Source organism: Phocoena sinus, chromosome 11 (assembly GCF_008692025.1).
Source record: "Phocoena sinus isolate mPhoSin1 chromosome 11, mPhoSin1.pri, whole genome shotgun sequence".
Taxonomy (NCBI): Eukaryota; Metazoa; Chordata; class Mammalia; order Artiodactyla; family Phocoenidae; genus Phocoena; species Phocoena sinus.
Genome location: NC_045773.1, coordinates 8036900 through 8052605, shown reverse-complemented (window position 1 = coordinate 8052605; position 15706 = coordinate 8036900). Strand labels below are relative to the sequence as shown.

Below are 15706 nucleotides of genomic sequence, written 5' to 3'. Positions count from 1 at the left end.
CTGTTCCCTCATTCCTGCCTTCATTCGTGGTCATGGTCCAGGAGAGGTCACAGACAAGCAAACCGTCGCAGTGCGGAGAAAGGGCATCTGTCCTTGCTTGGGGGTGAGGGTAGGCTTGGGGGAGAGGTGAGGCCCACGCTGGCCTTGGAAGAATAATTAAGAGTGCCCCAGGCCTTCGGGCTCTTCGGGGAAGACCTGTGTTGCCTTAAAGAGGTGATCATGTGCAAAAAAAGGTGAAAGTCTCAGACAGCACAGCACAGAGGACTGAATGAAGTCCCAGGTGGCTGGAAGTGTGGTACCAGGGAGCAGGGGGGCCCAAGGCTGGCGAGGTCGGCAGGGGCACGCTTCCGGAAGGGCACGCCCTCCGTCCATCCATCACTCAAGCATTGATTGGCCTGTACTGTCCGCCGAGCCCCCAGGAAATCAAACAAGCAGAGGACACTGTCCCCGTATTGGGATGCTATAGATTTAGGACTTTACTCCAAGGGCCGTAGGGAGAGGTGGCGGGCTTGAGATTCGGGCCACGTGGGGCTGTTTGCTAACTTTCATGGGCCCCCAACCCCTATCAGCCAAGAGGCTTCATGCTTCTATGTGACATTTGGAGATAAAAGTCCCAATGTATAGGGTCCTCAAGCAAACCACCTGCCTTGCTGGGAACAGGCTAGCCGTCACCCACGTGAGCCAGACACCCCAGGGAAATGCCAGCCCGAACGATGCTGTCAGTACGTCCAGAAGGGGCCGGGTCTTTCTTCTCTGTAGTGACTCACACTTGTTATCCAAAACCTGTGTCCTGCATCTCCCACCCCCGCCCCCTGGGCCCGTTCATTTGGGATTGCCATCCAACGCAAAGAACAAGGAGACAAAAGAATGAAATTGATTTTCACTAGCACAAATTGGTGATGGTCTTGAAAAGACCCATTTCTCAGGAAGAATTCACATGCCAGGAACTTCTGAAAACATTAGATCCAGTTACCATGTTTCATCAACTAGCCTCGTCCCCAGCCCTGCCTTCTATCCACCCTCCAGCAGCCATCGATCTTTAACACATCAGTACTGCGTGATTCCAAGCTGGAACGCAACGTCTTTAAGTCTGTGACGTTTCCCAGTTGCCATTCCCAAGAGAGAAATGCTGATCTGAGAACGTATTTTATCCTGGACTCAGCCCACGGGTTTGGACAGTGTGGAATTGGGGCAGAGGCGGCCTGAGATCCCAGGGCCTTGGCAACAGTCAACTTTAGGAAATGGCTGTGACACTTCAGAAGCATTTAAACAAGACCAGGCAGTAAATAGGGAATGCGAAGGAAGCCGATATTGGTGGGTCGGGCTGGCTGGGAAGACAGACTTTTCCTTCCTGACCCTAAGCCCAATCTTAATTAGATGACAAATTATGTCATTAGTGGACTCACGTCCATCACCCCCTCTAAGAGCTGAGGTCCTGTCTTGTCCATCTCTGTATCTGCAGCAGCAGTCATCAATATAATATACAGAATAGGTGCTTGATAAACATGCGACCCATGAATGACTGAACAAGGGGATGAATGAATGAATGTTCAAACTAAATTTTGTTTTCGTTTTTGTCTGCGTCCGGTCTCAGTTGCAGCACGCAGGATCCTTCGTTGTGGCGTGCAGGCTTCTCTTTAGTTGTGGCGCGTGGGCTCTGTAGTTGCGGCACGCAGGTCTTTCTAGGTGTGGTGCGCAGGCTCAGTAGTTGTGGCGCACAGGCTTAGTTACCCCGCAGCATGTGGGCTTTCAGTTCCCCAACCAGGGATCAAACCGGCGTCCCCTGCATTGCAAGACGGATTCTCAACCACTGGACCACCAGGGAAGTCCCATGTTCGAACTAAACTGATCCTCAAAAGATGGGGACCGCTTGGGTGGCCATTTTGCCTGAAAGGACGATGAGATTTCAAGTTCACATGCCTTAAGCACCTGCTGTGTGCCACGTGCTATGCTCAGTACTTCCAGGTCTTGGATTAATTCGAACTGTTACCTGGTAGGTGGATTTCACCAGCCCCATTTTACAGGTGAGCAGTCAGAGATTCAGGGAAGAATGGTGGCTTGTCAGAGGCCCCATGGTTTCTCAAGGGCAGAAGCTGGGTCATCAGGCTCTTTCTACTGCATGATGCTGAGTTATAAAACCCTCCTTGTTATCTGTGTTTAACTCCCTGTTTACCTCCTTGAAGCCGGGGAGCAGATTCTATTAAGGTAGCTAAGTGGCCTGTCAGGCCATAGATGGCTTGTCCCCGGCAGCCCTGCCATTGGGCCTGGCTGTGGGCTCGCTGCCTGAACTGCTCTGCTCTACCCCAGGGGGCGGCATATCAAGGGGACATGGGCGCTGGCTGTCCTGTGTGCTGGGCTCCCCTTGTTCTCGTAAAAGGGCAGGTAGGACAGTTACCACAGACAAGCATCGGGCACGAGGCCTGACTTTTGCTCCCCTGACGAGGGCCACAGACTTTGCTAGAAGTAGTCAGGGCATTCAACTTGAGAACCCAGGTACAGGGAGGAAGCACAGGACTGACACCCCAAATCAAACAGTGATTTATGAAAGAAAAGGCGGCAAAAAGAAGGACGTGTGAAATGGATCACACTGGAGCTACGATGGTAACATATCGCACTTTATCATCCTAATGGTGACGTTATTACTGTTGTCAGTGGCTACCATTTAGCGGGCTTTCTCTGGACCGAGGACAGAGCTAAGCAGGAGGGTATCTGATGTAAAGCTCCCAACCGCCCAAGGGAGGCTGTAGGATTCGAACCAACTCAGCCCCCAAACCCCTCTTTCCTGTTTCCCAAAGCTTATTCCTAGAAAGCTCATGGCCATGAAGCTATAAACGGGCCATGTGGCCATGTAAAGGGGACATCAGACTAAACGAAACAAAATGGGTTTCTTTAGGGCTGGACTTCTCAGAGCCTTTAGGAGGCCACGGCAGTGGTTTTCAAACCAAAGTCAGCTGGAAGCTGGCTAAAATCCAGAGGCCTGGGTCCCACCCCAGACTTGTTGGTGCAGGTGGAGGCTGAGAATCTGAATTCCTAACGAGTCTCCAGGTTGATGCCAACGCTGGGGCCCACACTTTGAGATCCACTGCTAAAGAGGGTTAAAAATGACCTTACATTTAAGCTCAGCCAAAATGATACTGCCGATCTGGTATACAGGGAGGGTCCAAGAGATGCTAACGGGGGCATTTTCTAGATTTATGTGGCCCCCTGGCTTAGGGTGTCCGGCTTTGAGAACACTGCACGGCACTCTTGAATTCCTTGAACTCTCCACGGGGAGTGGTGGAAACACAGGCACGGAACATAGCCCCCTGCTCTATACCCGCCCCGAATGCCCCATCCTAGAGCGTACGACACTCTACACTTGGCAGCCGGAGGCCATGAGCCCTGCTTTCTCTGAGCTGCCGGTAGCCTACACCCCACGGCGGTTCTCCCAGGAGCTCGCTCGGCTCCGTCCTGCTGCTGGACTGCTGTTACAGTCGTGCCCTTCCTCGGAGACCCTGGCCGCCAAGTCCTCCCCCCAACCCCAGGCCCCTCCACCAGACAGTCCAGACCAGAGAAGCATTATCGCCGAAAGGCTTTTCCAAGTCGCCTGTGTGGAATCCCCACCCACGGGCTGAGCGCTGGGTGAAGCCGGAGGGCGGTGGGCCAGCTGGGTGACGGGAGCAGCACCCTCTGAGCCGACCCATCCTCGTGGCCAGGACTCTTCACTTACTCGGATCTGAGTAAGGCCCTCCGCCAGGCCTTCCCATGGGCCCCGTGACAGGACGGGCAAGCTGAAATCAGCCGTGGCACGTCTGGGAATGAACCCCAAAGCTGCGGCCGCCCATAGCCGACCTCAGGGCCGGTCCCTGCAAGTGTCATCCTGACCCTGAGCTCAGGAGAGGCAGTGGCATGGCAAGTGCCCTGAGAGTCATCCCTCTTCATGAGGAAACGCCACGGCACAAAAATCCCAGATACTAACCAACCGCTGTCACTCCCAAAGCAGGCCCTTTAAATCAGTGAGGCCAAGTAAAAACACCCCAGTATTTAGCCTCTTTCCCTGATTTGCCCCTCTGTGTGTGCGTGGAGCGGCGAGGGTGGTGGGGAACTGTTACTTCACAGCAGGCTCGTTCATCTCTTCGAATCCTCCGAACGACCGGCAAGACAGCTTGGGGTCGTTATGCCCATTTCACAGACGTGGAGCCTGAGGCACAGAGAGGTTAACTGGTTTGCCGGTGAGGTTCCAGCCCAGGTCCTTCCGCGGGGTCCCAGCAGGGTGGGGACAAAGCAAGGGCATGTGCATTTATGTTTGCTGGAGTGGGTGGCAGTGTGCAGAGTTACTCCCAGCCCAGCCTGGTGAAGAACTTGAGGGCCTCTTGTCTGTGAGCCAAGAACAAGGGAAGGACGTGCCTGCCCCGCCCCAGTCCCACCCGCCATGGGTTCTCAGGGGTCTTGGGGACTTCGAAGCGTTCCGTGGCCGTGGAGCTGCCCACCCCAGCAGCCCAGACCATTCCACAGCAGCACGGCGGGGCCCCATATCTGCTTTCCAGGCCCCCACTCCCGACCTCTCCCACCTGGATGGATCCTACGGACAGTGGACCTCAATGCTCGGACGGTGAACAGCTCTACCAGACCATTTCCCTGCGTTTAGAAAGTTTACTGGATATTTTCTCCGAAATTAAATATACCAATTTCCTGGGCATGGTCATCCTGCCCAGGAATTTCCGCCCTTCCCTACACCCCAAACTTGTAACCGAAGAAAGACGAAAGAAAGCCAGGACACAGCATTTAATGTCATCTCCGCCCTTTCGTAGTTTTCATCCCTGCCGGGAGACCCCAGCTCCTGCCTCATGGGCCAAGCCGTGGCCCCAGAGAAAATGATTAAAAGGAGAACAGACTGAAAGAAGTGAAGACGTTGCTGGAAGTCGTAAAGATGTGTTAATTTGGTCCCAAATTACAGTGTAATGCCCCTGCCCCCTTTCCCCACAAGAATGCACAAAGGAGGGACCGGAGGTGTGGGTCCCCTCCCTCCCACGAGGTGGGCCTCTCAGATGGAAACTTAACAGCCTCTGGCGGCTCAGCCCGACTCCAGCCCCGACAAGGGACATACTTGTGGGCAAGGGACTTCCAAAGCTTGGTCCGAGCAGATGTTTGGCTTGTGGGTCGGCAGGCTGGCTTTCCTGCCAGCCCCTCTCTGCGAATTCGAAACCACCGTGCGCCCCCAGGCCTGCAAGCCATGCCTGAGCTGGAGGACAGAGGATCAAAGGAAGCTCCCCCCCCAGATTGCCATGGTTACCAGGCTTCTCAGCATCTGCCTGCCACCTTGTTCACAGGGGAGATATTTTAATGACATTAAAGGAGATTTATTTGCCACAGAAAATTCCTCTTATCCTGCTTTTCATACTATAAATACTTTGCCATGTTGCCTCATAAGGCTTCACAACTATCTTTCCCCCCCCCCCCCCCCCCCCCCGCAAAGTGGGCTACGTAAGAGTCCATTGACTAAAACAGGGGTTGGCAAACTTTTCCTACAAAGGGCAGATCGTGAATATTTCAGGTTTTACGAGCCACGAGGTCTCAGTCATAACCACTGGCCTCTGTCCTTGTGGCACTGACGCAGCCAAAGACAATACCTCAACAGATGACCAGGGCTGTGTCCCAATAAAACTTTATTTGCAAAACCAGGCAGCAGGCTGGATCTGGCCCCAGGGATGTACTTTGCTGACCCTGGAACTAGAAGAACCATAAAAAATGGTTTTCACCGTTTATGAATGACCTGGGCTTTGTTCCGTTTTATTTTGCTACTGGAGGTTACTTGGTGACGCTGATAATTCTGAGGATGGTGTCATCTGCCATTCGTCGACGACCTACATTGTGCCATGCAGCACGCCAGAGGCTTCACACGGTTGTTTCATTCAATCCCAAGAACTACCTGGCAAGATATATCATCCCCCTCTCTAGTTGTCTAGCTGGTGAGCCGTGAAGCCAGAACTGGAACTCAGGCCTGCCTCACCTCAAACCCCGCACAGACTCCAAAGGACGGCAGCTCCCGCTTCCAGAGCCCCCAGTGTGGCCCAGACACCTTGCGAGGCCCTCTGCAACAGAGATGACCACACATAAGCCTTGTCCCTACTCAGCAGCATCCTGCTGTAGGGATACACTTGTCAAAGCCGGATTCGGGAACACCCCAGGCCGACGTTCTCTCTTGCAAGTGTCGAATTTGGGAAGCCTTCCTGGCCCCATCCTCCCCCTTCACCAGATAACCAGTGAGGGAGATGCGGTTAGAAACGCCTGCATTCTGCCTTGCTTGGGAGAGAGCCCCCTCCTTAAGGACCTGCCCCTAGAAGATGCGGGAGACAAAGCACTGGTGGGCCCACAGCACTGACCCCACGTGCAGAGCAATTCCCAAGATCAGGGCCCACCTTGTGTCACAGATGCGGAAACTGAGGCTCGGACATCCCCCCACATGAAGCTACGGCAGGACCTCGTGCAAAGGCTGGGACCCTAACCACAGCGCCTGCGGCCACCCACCTATTCTGCACCATAAGGAACCTCGGGAAGGTGCCCGTATGGGGCAAGAGAACGCAAGAGGCTAAAGATGCCAGCCGTGACACTGGGCCAGAAAAGAGGAAAAAACAAACAAAAGACTGCCGATAGACGAGGCTGCAAGCAAAGATGGTGAATAATCGCCATAAGAGGAAACGGAGTGATACTGTTTATAAATAAATTGTTGAGTATTTGTGTTGGAGAGAACCCAGTGCCTGAATTCAAGGCCCCTGAGTCAATATTTACTGTATTGTAACGGTGAGCTTTTCACAAGGCAATCTGGGTTTAGACTGGGGAGGCCTTTGGATAAAGGCCTTCCAGAAAAGAACCACATGATTGGAACAGAACTGCTGGCAACCGCGGCAGACGGATTTCGGCTGGTTTACAGGGCTCTCAGTATCTGCAGATCTGTCCCTGAAGGCCAGCTCGGCTCATCCCTGGAGACAGCTCTTTGGCCGTGGAACCCGGGGCCACTGTCCTGAATCTGCTGCTTCCTGAAACACTCTGTGTCTTGGTTACTTCCGTTTCAGAAGCCTGAATAACTCTGCGTGCCCACGTGTGCTGCTCCTGTTACCTGGGGCCGCACAGCAAACCACCCTGAGATGCAGCGGCTTAGAACACCTGTTCCAAGACGTCTGTTTTCTCGCAGATCAGCAACCTGGGCAGGGCTCAGCGGGAGAGCTTGTCTCTGTCCCTGACATCTGGCCTTGATGCTTGGAAGACAGATACGGCTAGGGCTGGACCAGCAGGGGCCCCGGCCTCTCCCTCTATCTCTGTGTTTTCTCCGTGTGGCTGCCCTAGGATGTGGGTCTCAGGACTCCCAAGAAAGAGCCAGTGGAAGCTGTGTTGCCTTTATGACCTACCTCAGGGATCTACAGCATCCCTTCCACCACATTCTGTTCTACAGAAGCGAGTTACATATGCAAAGAAAGGGGATACGGGTATTGGTTGGAGGAGGGTCCAAGAAGTTGCCGGCATCATTTCCACACCTCACGGCGGAGGGAACCCCAGCCCTGCAGGGTCTGAGCTTTGCAGGCAGCTGAATCTAGAATGCTCCTCAGCTTTCTCAGTGCAAGTGTTTACAATAAGCCCAAAGTACAGAATATACAAACTCTTTCATTTAGACGCTTGTGATGAAGAATCTCTCACCATTTGAACAGGGCAAGACAAAACTTCAGTGGCACCAGGAGAAACGTCACATGTGTTCTACCTACAAAAGGACTGTGCTACAGCTCCTTCCCCCGGAGGCACCAGTCTGCAAACTAGGTTACGTGGCAAAGGCTGGACAGATTCCCATGAGAAGGCTCTAGTTTTAGACAGTTGGGAGTTTGAATGAGAACCCACTGACATGCTCATGATCAATGGTCTTCTCTGTGCCTTTTAGCCTAGTTCCAAAGGACTTCTACTCGACCAAAAGTGGCTCCTCTAGAGGGGAAGTCACCTGGGAATGACCACATTGGGCTTTCTTCAAAATGGTCTACAATTTAAGCATACCAGGAATTCACATTGGCTTTTGCTGTCATGGAACCTAATTGGTCATGTCATTTTTGCTGAGTTTTTATATAAGGTCATGTTCAAACGCTCTATGACAGTGGGTCTCGAAGTGCGGTCCCCTGACCATACCAGCATCCCCTGGGAGTCTGAAAATTCCCCCACCCTCTCCCAGACCTACTAATCAGACACTCGGGGTGGGGAGATGCAGCACTCTGAGCGGCCCTCTAGGGATGCTGGGGCAGACTCGAGGCTGAGAACGCTGTCTTGGAGGGGGTGGGATGGGAGAGGGAGAAAAGCAGGCCCACCAAGGTGGGCACTGATTGTAGCTGAGTCTGGGGTAGTGACAGAAGATGAAGCTCACATGATGTGATTCTCTGGCCTTGCACAGAGGGAAAGAACAGAGATGGAAAAACACAGAGCTCATGGGTGGGAGGAATGACCTCTTGCCAATCTACGTGCTCATGGTGCTACTGAAAGGAACCCAGGCCTCCAAACCAGAAGCAGATGCTGCCTTCGACGTCTTTGTCATCTTAGGAAATGGATTTAGCTCCTCAGCTTTCTATAAGGAGGGCTTCGTAGGGATAACAGGAGATTTTCGCTAATTATTACTGAACCCTTGTCAAGTTCATTCATTCTATTATCTCATTTAATCCATGCAACAGACCTGTGATGTTCCGAGTATTATTTGGCAGGTGAAAAAACTAAGGTGCAGAGAGGTTGGGTAACTTGCCCAAGGTCACACAGCTAGCCCCCCTCTCAACCACCCACTGCAATTTAGAAACTGTAAACCTCCCTTCCAAGGATGGCAGGAGAATAAGTTTGTGCAGAGAAGGGCAGGACCGGGATCACAGGACCCCAGGCAGGCTGGGCAGTCGGACTCTTGGTTGTCAGGCTGCCCCTAGTGGCTGAGGGGCCACCAGCTGACAGAGCCGAGACACTGTCAGATCTCTTGTCCTTTGAGACCACAGGGAAGGGGGCATGGAAAATAGCTCAGAGGCCAGAAGAAGAAATTGCTTCCTGATGCATGTTGACAGGACTCATTACTCTGACAGCATGTTTCCATAAAATGTCAATGACACTGCTTAGAAAAGGACTGGCTACTGGTGGTAACAGGGTGCACAGCCAGGGATGCTGGGGGACAAGGAGGGAAGAGACACTCCTCAGAGAGGCTCCTGACAAAGCCCTTTCAGACAGTGCTCCCAGAGTTATCCCCTCACACAGTGCAAACCACACCCCAGCACTCCAGAACCAACAATGGCTTCCCATTATCTCCAAAGCGAAGTCCCAACCCACAGTTCAGAGTCACCCGCGATCACCCCCAAACTGCTTCCTGACCTCACGTCCCTCTATTTCCTTCTGTGGGTCGCGGGCGCCTGCTGGTACCCACCAGACACATCCAGGTGCATTTATATCCCCCCCTTTCCCCACTTCTGTGTTAGGCACATCTGGAAACTTGGAGTCAGGCGCCCCGCTGATGTATCCCTGGTGATACTCGACCAGGTGTGGTGGATGGACAGTAAGCCCCTTCTGTGTGGGAGGAAAGGGGCCGGAAATTTCATTCTGTGAAATTTAGAAAGACCAACAGACAGAAAATTCACTTGCTTCTCAAACAGCCCTCACCAGACAGTTTTACACTTCTGGAGGATGTGACAGTCAATGAACGCGGATCCATCACCTATTTTTGGTTTGTTTTGTTCGTTTGTTTTTAATTTTTGCCACACTGTGAGGCTTGCGGTATCTTGGTTCCCCCACCAGGGATCGAACCCGTGCCCCCTGGTGTGGAAGCGTGGAGTCCTAACCACTGGACCACCAGGGAATTCCCCATCACCTATATTTTGGTTCAGACCCTCTGATGAGTTCCAGGTGAGCTGGGGCTCAGCCACGTACAGAAGGACAGGGTTCACTTTGGTGAAGGACTCACACCCGTCATTCTTGTGGGCATAACTGAAACCAAAACCCAGCACGTTCTAAGGAACATCCTCATCAGACGGCCAGGAGCAGTTAACCAAACACACGCCTCACCTGAACACGAGCTCAGCCACGACCGTGCTTAGGGACCACACTCAGTACGTGGACATATTCTGTCATTTGGTTTTCTTTCCCCAATTACCACCATTTTAATTTTTATTTCCTCTTCATACACAAGAGTATATTAAGTATGCAGTTAAAGTATGTAAAGAATTCTAAGTGTTTAGGCTCTGCATATAGGCCTATTCATCTTTACACAGCAAAACAAATAAATATCTCTATTTGGGCTGACACATAATTTGTGCTTGGTAAGACAGAGTGTTCGTCTCAAGCCAGGGATCAGTAAATATTTTCTGTAGAGGGCCAGGTGATCTATCTCTCAGGTGTTGTGGACCAAGAGCTGGAGTTGATGATATCACGTAGGTACTTTATGTAACAAGAGAGAAAATAAATATCCACAAATTTTTTTTGAAATTCAAAGTACAGTAGTATAATTAAGACAGGTTTTTGCAATACAGGCCGTATCAGCTAGCTCAGGCTCCCATAACAGAATATCGCAGGCCAGGTGGCTTAAACAACAGAAGTGTATTTTTTTCCCAGTTCTGGAGACTAGAAGTCCAAGATCAAGGTGCTGGCAGGGCTGGGTTCTGGTGAGACCCCTCTTTCTAGCTTGCAGAGGGCCTCCTTCTCACTGTATCCTCACATGGCCTCCCCTCTGTGTACACCCAGAAAGAGAAAGAGACAGCCATCCATCTCTGGTCTCTCTTCTTATAAGGACACCCAGTCCTATTTGATTAGGGGCCCCACCCTAATGACCTCCTTTAGCCTCAGTTAACTCCTTAAAGGCCCCATCTCCAAATACAGTCACATTGGGGGTCAGGGCTTCAACATGTTAACTGGGGGAGGGGCACCATTCAGTCCAAAACCCCGTTCTACTATGAGAAAAATGGAATTCTTTTTTGGGAGAAAACATTTCACTAAATTAGAGTTCAGATGTAAAAACCCATTCGACGCTGATGGTTCCTACAAGAACAGGCAGGGGGCAGGTAGTTTGCCGACTCTGATGTAAAGGCCGCACGGTGGAGCAGAAAGAACCTTGGCTTTGGGGTCAGGCTTTGACCTGTGTTCAAATCCCAGCTTTGCCTTTTGTCAGCTATTGCTACTCAGCAATCACTGAATCTCTGTGAACCTGGGCTTGGCCATGTCTGGGGGGAAATATAGGTCTCCTTAAAAGGGAGATAAGTCTAGAAGGGAAAGTAACTCTCTCGGGTTTCCGTAAGGGTGTCAGTCGGGAGGGAAAACACCTGAGCTGGACACACAACTGCCCCCAGGGAGATGCTAGCCCGCATCATCCTCGTCATCAGAGTTCTGAGGAGGTGAGAACTCCAAAATGACTGGATTTTACAGCTCGAGGATGTCATCTGGATAGGACGTGATGAGAACGGCCGTTTAGCTCTGTGGTCTTCCTCCCAGTGCAGTCATGATAATAACAACAGGCAAATCCCAACTGCGGGACAGTCTACCAAATATCTGACTGGTACTCCTCCAAGGTTATGAAAAACAAGGCAAGTCTGAGAAACCGTCACAGCCCAGAGGAGCCTAAGGAGACATGATCGCTACCTGTGATGTGGGATCCTGGATCCAATCCTACAAGAGGAAAAGGACAGTAGGTAGAATCTAAGCACATCTGGATAAAGTTTGGACTTCGGTTAATAACAACATATCAATACTGGTTAGCTGACTGTGACAAGTATACCGTATTAACGTAAGGTGCTAAGAACAGAGGAAAGCAGGTGTGGGGTATACGAGAATTCTCTGTACTATGACGACAATTTTTCTGTAAGTCGAAAAACTGTTCTAAAATTTTAAGTTTATTAAAAATTATCCTCCATAGGTAAAAGATCCATTCAAAGTACAAGGTGGACCGGTGGGTTTTAATGTAACCGGGGATGAAAGGTTGGTTGATACTCTACATTAACTAACTTTTGAGAAACTAACATTTGTCTAATGTTGATGTAATAGCAAAGGAAAATACTCCACAGCTATCTAGAAAGGCTATTGAAAATGCCTGCCTCCCTTTTTCAATTTCTAATCAGCGTAAGGTCAGATTTTTTTCATATATTTCAAAGAAAACCACATGGTGCAAAAGATAAAAAGCTAAAACAGGTCGTAAGAATCGAGAAATCCTCTACTGAGCCAGTCACAGAGATTTGCAAAAATGTAAACAATGCCACACGTGACTCAATTTTTCTGTTTTGGAAAATACAGTTATTTTTAATTACACAGATTTATGTTAACATGCTGTTGTTTACTATTTTTTAATGAATTGATAGTTATTTAATTTTTTTCCTCAGTTCTAATTTCTTGTATGGTAAATATCAATAGCTATTACCCACATGAACAAAACTCTTTGGGCTTCTCAAAAATTTTTAAGAGTATAAAGGGTCTTGAGAACAAAAAGCGTGAGAATGACCGTGCTAAACAAATACTGGGTTGGCCAAAAAGTTCATTCGGGTTTGTCCATAAGATCTTACAGAAAAAGCCAAATGAACTTCATGGCCAAACCGATACTTTATTGAGTCCTCACGACTACCTACTAGGTAGGCAGTATTATTATTATCCCACTTTGCAGATGAGAAAAACTGAGGAACAGAGAGGTACAGTAACTGCTCAAGGTCACCCAGGAAGTAAAGGAGACTGGAGTTGAAACTCGAACCCAGGTCACCATGCACTCCTGACCTACCTTGTGTCCTGGGGCTCCTCCCCCACCCTTCCAGGTCTGTGAGCTCTGCAAGGGGGTGGCCCCCGCCGACAGCCCTGTGGTCTACTCGGACAGGGCAGGCTACAGCAAGCAGTGGCATCCTGCCTGCTTCGTGTGCAACAAGTGCTCCGAGCCGCTGGTGGAACCTCATCTACTTCTGGAAGGACGGGGCGCCCTGGTGTGGCCGTCATTACTGCGAGAGCCTGCGGCCCCGGTGCTCCGGCTGCGACGAGGTGAGGACCGAGTGGGATGGGCACCCCAGACTGCAGGAGGGGACCCAGAGGCCCAGGGGAGTGTAGCTTCGTGATCCACAGATAGGAAAACTGAGGCTCAGATCCCTCTTGACACCTCTCAGCCTCTGTTTTCCCATCTGCAGAGTGGGGCAGAAATTAGTTCCCACCCCCGGGGCCTGTTGGGATGGGTCAGACACAGAGGACCTGTCAAGTCTCATCCTTGGCACAAGGCTTGGCACTAAGGGCTCAGAAGAACCTTATGGGCTGCCGCCAGGAGGTACATGACCCGCATTCAAACTGGGCTCTGCATCTGTGAGGCATGTGTGTCCCTAACCCCTGTGCTTCCGTTTTATAACTTACCAAATGGGAGGGTAACAGTGCCCATCCCATGGAATTGCTGTGAGGATAAATGAGATCATGCCTGAAAATGCTTGGCACGGGGCCCAAGTAACTAAGAAGTGGAAGCTGCTGTGAGTCTTAGGGTAATGTAATACAAGATGATACAATAAAATCACGTAGCGTTAACATAACACAATCCGACAGTTAGGAGATGCTGTGAAAGGGGTTCAGCTCTCCAACGTGGGTTTAGAGTAGAGAAACTCTAAGGTGTATGAATAGTGACAATAATGGCTATGACAATAATAACTACCGCCTGCATGCCTTTGGTGACGAGAAACTCACTACCTTCACCTTTGGCACATACGAGGGTTAGAAATGTCTTCCTCACTTTAAGCCAATACCTGCCTCCTCCCACCTTTCACGTGTTGGTCTCCGTGTGAAGTTAAGACCCTGTAATCCTCCTACCTCATAACTGTGTGGGCAAGGATGTTACAGAAGGAAAAGGGCTGTCAGCAGGCCTGGTCCCACCCACCTCATCTCTGTGAGGTCAACAGTATGCTCGCGGTAACAACACCTCATCCTAATGCGCTACAGACGTTGTATGTGATGTGCCGTTACATCTCACAACAGTCTTTCGGGGACAGAGAATCATTATCTCCATTTGACATTTGAGAAAAGTGCAGCTCAGAGAGGTCAGTGATAACCACAAAGCATTGACTTTGTCTCTGTTACCATTCCGAGTACTCCATCTGTAGCAACACACGCGGCCCTCATAAAACCCCACGGGATGGGTAGTATTTATATCCCCATCCTACAGATGTGGAAACTGAGGCACAGGGAGGTTGAGTAATTTGCCCAAAGTCATGCAGCTGGTATTTAAGTGAAAACACGTACCTGGTCCCTGTTTGACCCCCAAATCAGAAAGCACATTTAACCAGTATGCTGTTCTGCTCTCTGGTTCCTCGCCAGATTGTACAGATGTTCCGAAGTGTTACTTTATTCCAAGCCCAAGCAACTGGGCTTTGGATTTGGCCCAGACAGCATCATAGATGTCAGATACGTAAAACCTGTCAATAGCGGAGGATTTTTTTTTTTTTTTTTTGATCCCAGAAGCTAAGATGCAACCATGACCTTCGCCAAATACTGTACTTACTGTCTTAGATTTATGTCAGATTTCTCCACTGAGGCATTGAAAGGTCAAAACAAGCATGGGGGACGAGGGACCACCATCTGACGGCTTGTCTCCCACACCCTGTCTACTAGGGACAAAACCTGAGCTGAACGATTCTTCTGCTCCCCTCCCCAGATAATATTCTCAGAGGACTACCAGTGCGTGGAAGACCTGGCCTGGCACCGAGAGCACTTTGTCTGCGAGGGCTGCGAGCAGCAGCTGGGCGGCCGGGCGTACATCATCTCCAGGGCTCAGCTTCTGTGCCCAGCGTGCAGCAAGTCCAAACGCTCCTGAAGGGCTGTGCACCCACGGCTGGAATCCACAGGATCCCACCGAGAAGCACAGCCAAGTGTGCCAAGGCCATCCTAAGGGTCTGGCGAGACAGCCAGCAAGCAACAAAAACAGTGATCTTTCTTCAGTGGATATATATATATACACACACATATTCTAGATCGGGTGGGGAGGGATCCTTGAGGGTCAATAGTTTCAAAGCCGGAGATGTTCTGAGAAGTCTTAGGACGCAGTTATTTTGTTTTTGCTGCTGTTGTTGTTTCCCAGCTACCAACGAAACACATCCCGCCCGGGCTCTCTAGGAGGAGTTTCCCAGAATGCAACTCTGAGTGATCAGATCACACAGCTGGAGGATGTGCGTGCTTTCTCGTGAAGCTGGGGCTCCTCCAGGAGCAGCCTGGGATCCCGATGCTCGTTTGTTGCCTCCCTTTCAAACGGAATTTGAATCTTAAATAAAAAAACGTTGGCATGATAAATATATCAATAAAAGTTTTACGAAGTTCGCACATGCCCTGATCTCATTATTTACACCTGGCAGTCATTTCACAGCATCTGTTTTGCACCAAGATCCTGAGTGCCGGTGCTAGCAGAAGGCACTGGAAATGCAGGTGTGCCTCTTCATCAATTGTGTCTCATCAGACTCCTTTGGGGACTGAAGGTCCTCGGGGCAGAACTCCCATCCCCCCAGTTCTGGGTACCCCCAGAGCACTGATGGAAACAAGCGTGTCGTGTTTCATGGGACACCTGAAAGCAGCCTCTTGAAAACCGGGGAGCAGCAACTCAGGTGTTCTCCAAGTCCCGGCAGGTGACGAGTGAGCCCCTCTGGGTGTAAGACCAGGCAGGGGACTCAAAGCAACCAAACAGGGCCACCTAAGCTCAACCAATGGGCGCCACATGGGACACGGTGGCCAGTGCAGGCCAACCTGA

At 50.8% G+C, this 15706-nt stretch overlaps 1 protein-coding gene across 1 annotated transcript in view; it reads left to right on the top strand.

Annotated features, from left to right (window-relative positions):
* Positions 1-15287, top strand: part of LMCD1 (LIM and cysteine rich domains 1) — a 57903-nt gene extending 42616 nt beyond the window's left edge. The window contains 3 exon segments of the mRNA XM_032650057.1: positions 12762-12890; positions 12892-12978; positions 14624-15287. Of these exon segments, the coding sequence (XP_032505948.1) occupies positions 12762-12890; positions 12892-12978; positions 14624-14782 (375 nt within the window). The 3' untranslated portion in view covers positions 14783-15287.
* Positions 15288-15706: the final 419 nt, after the last annotated feature.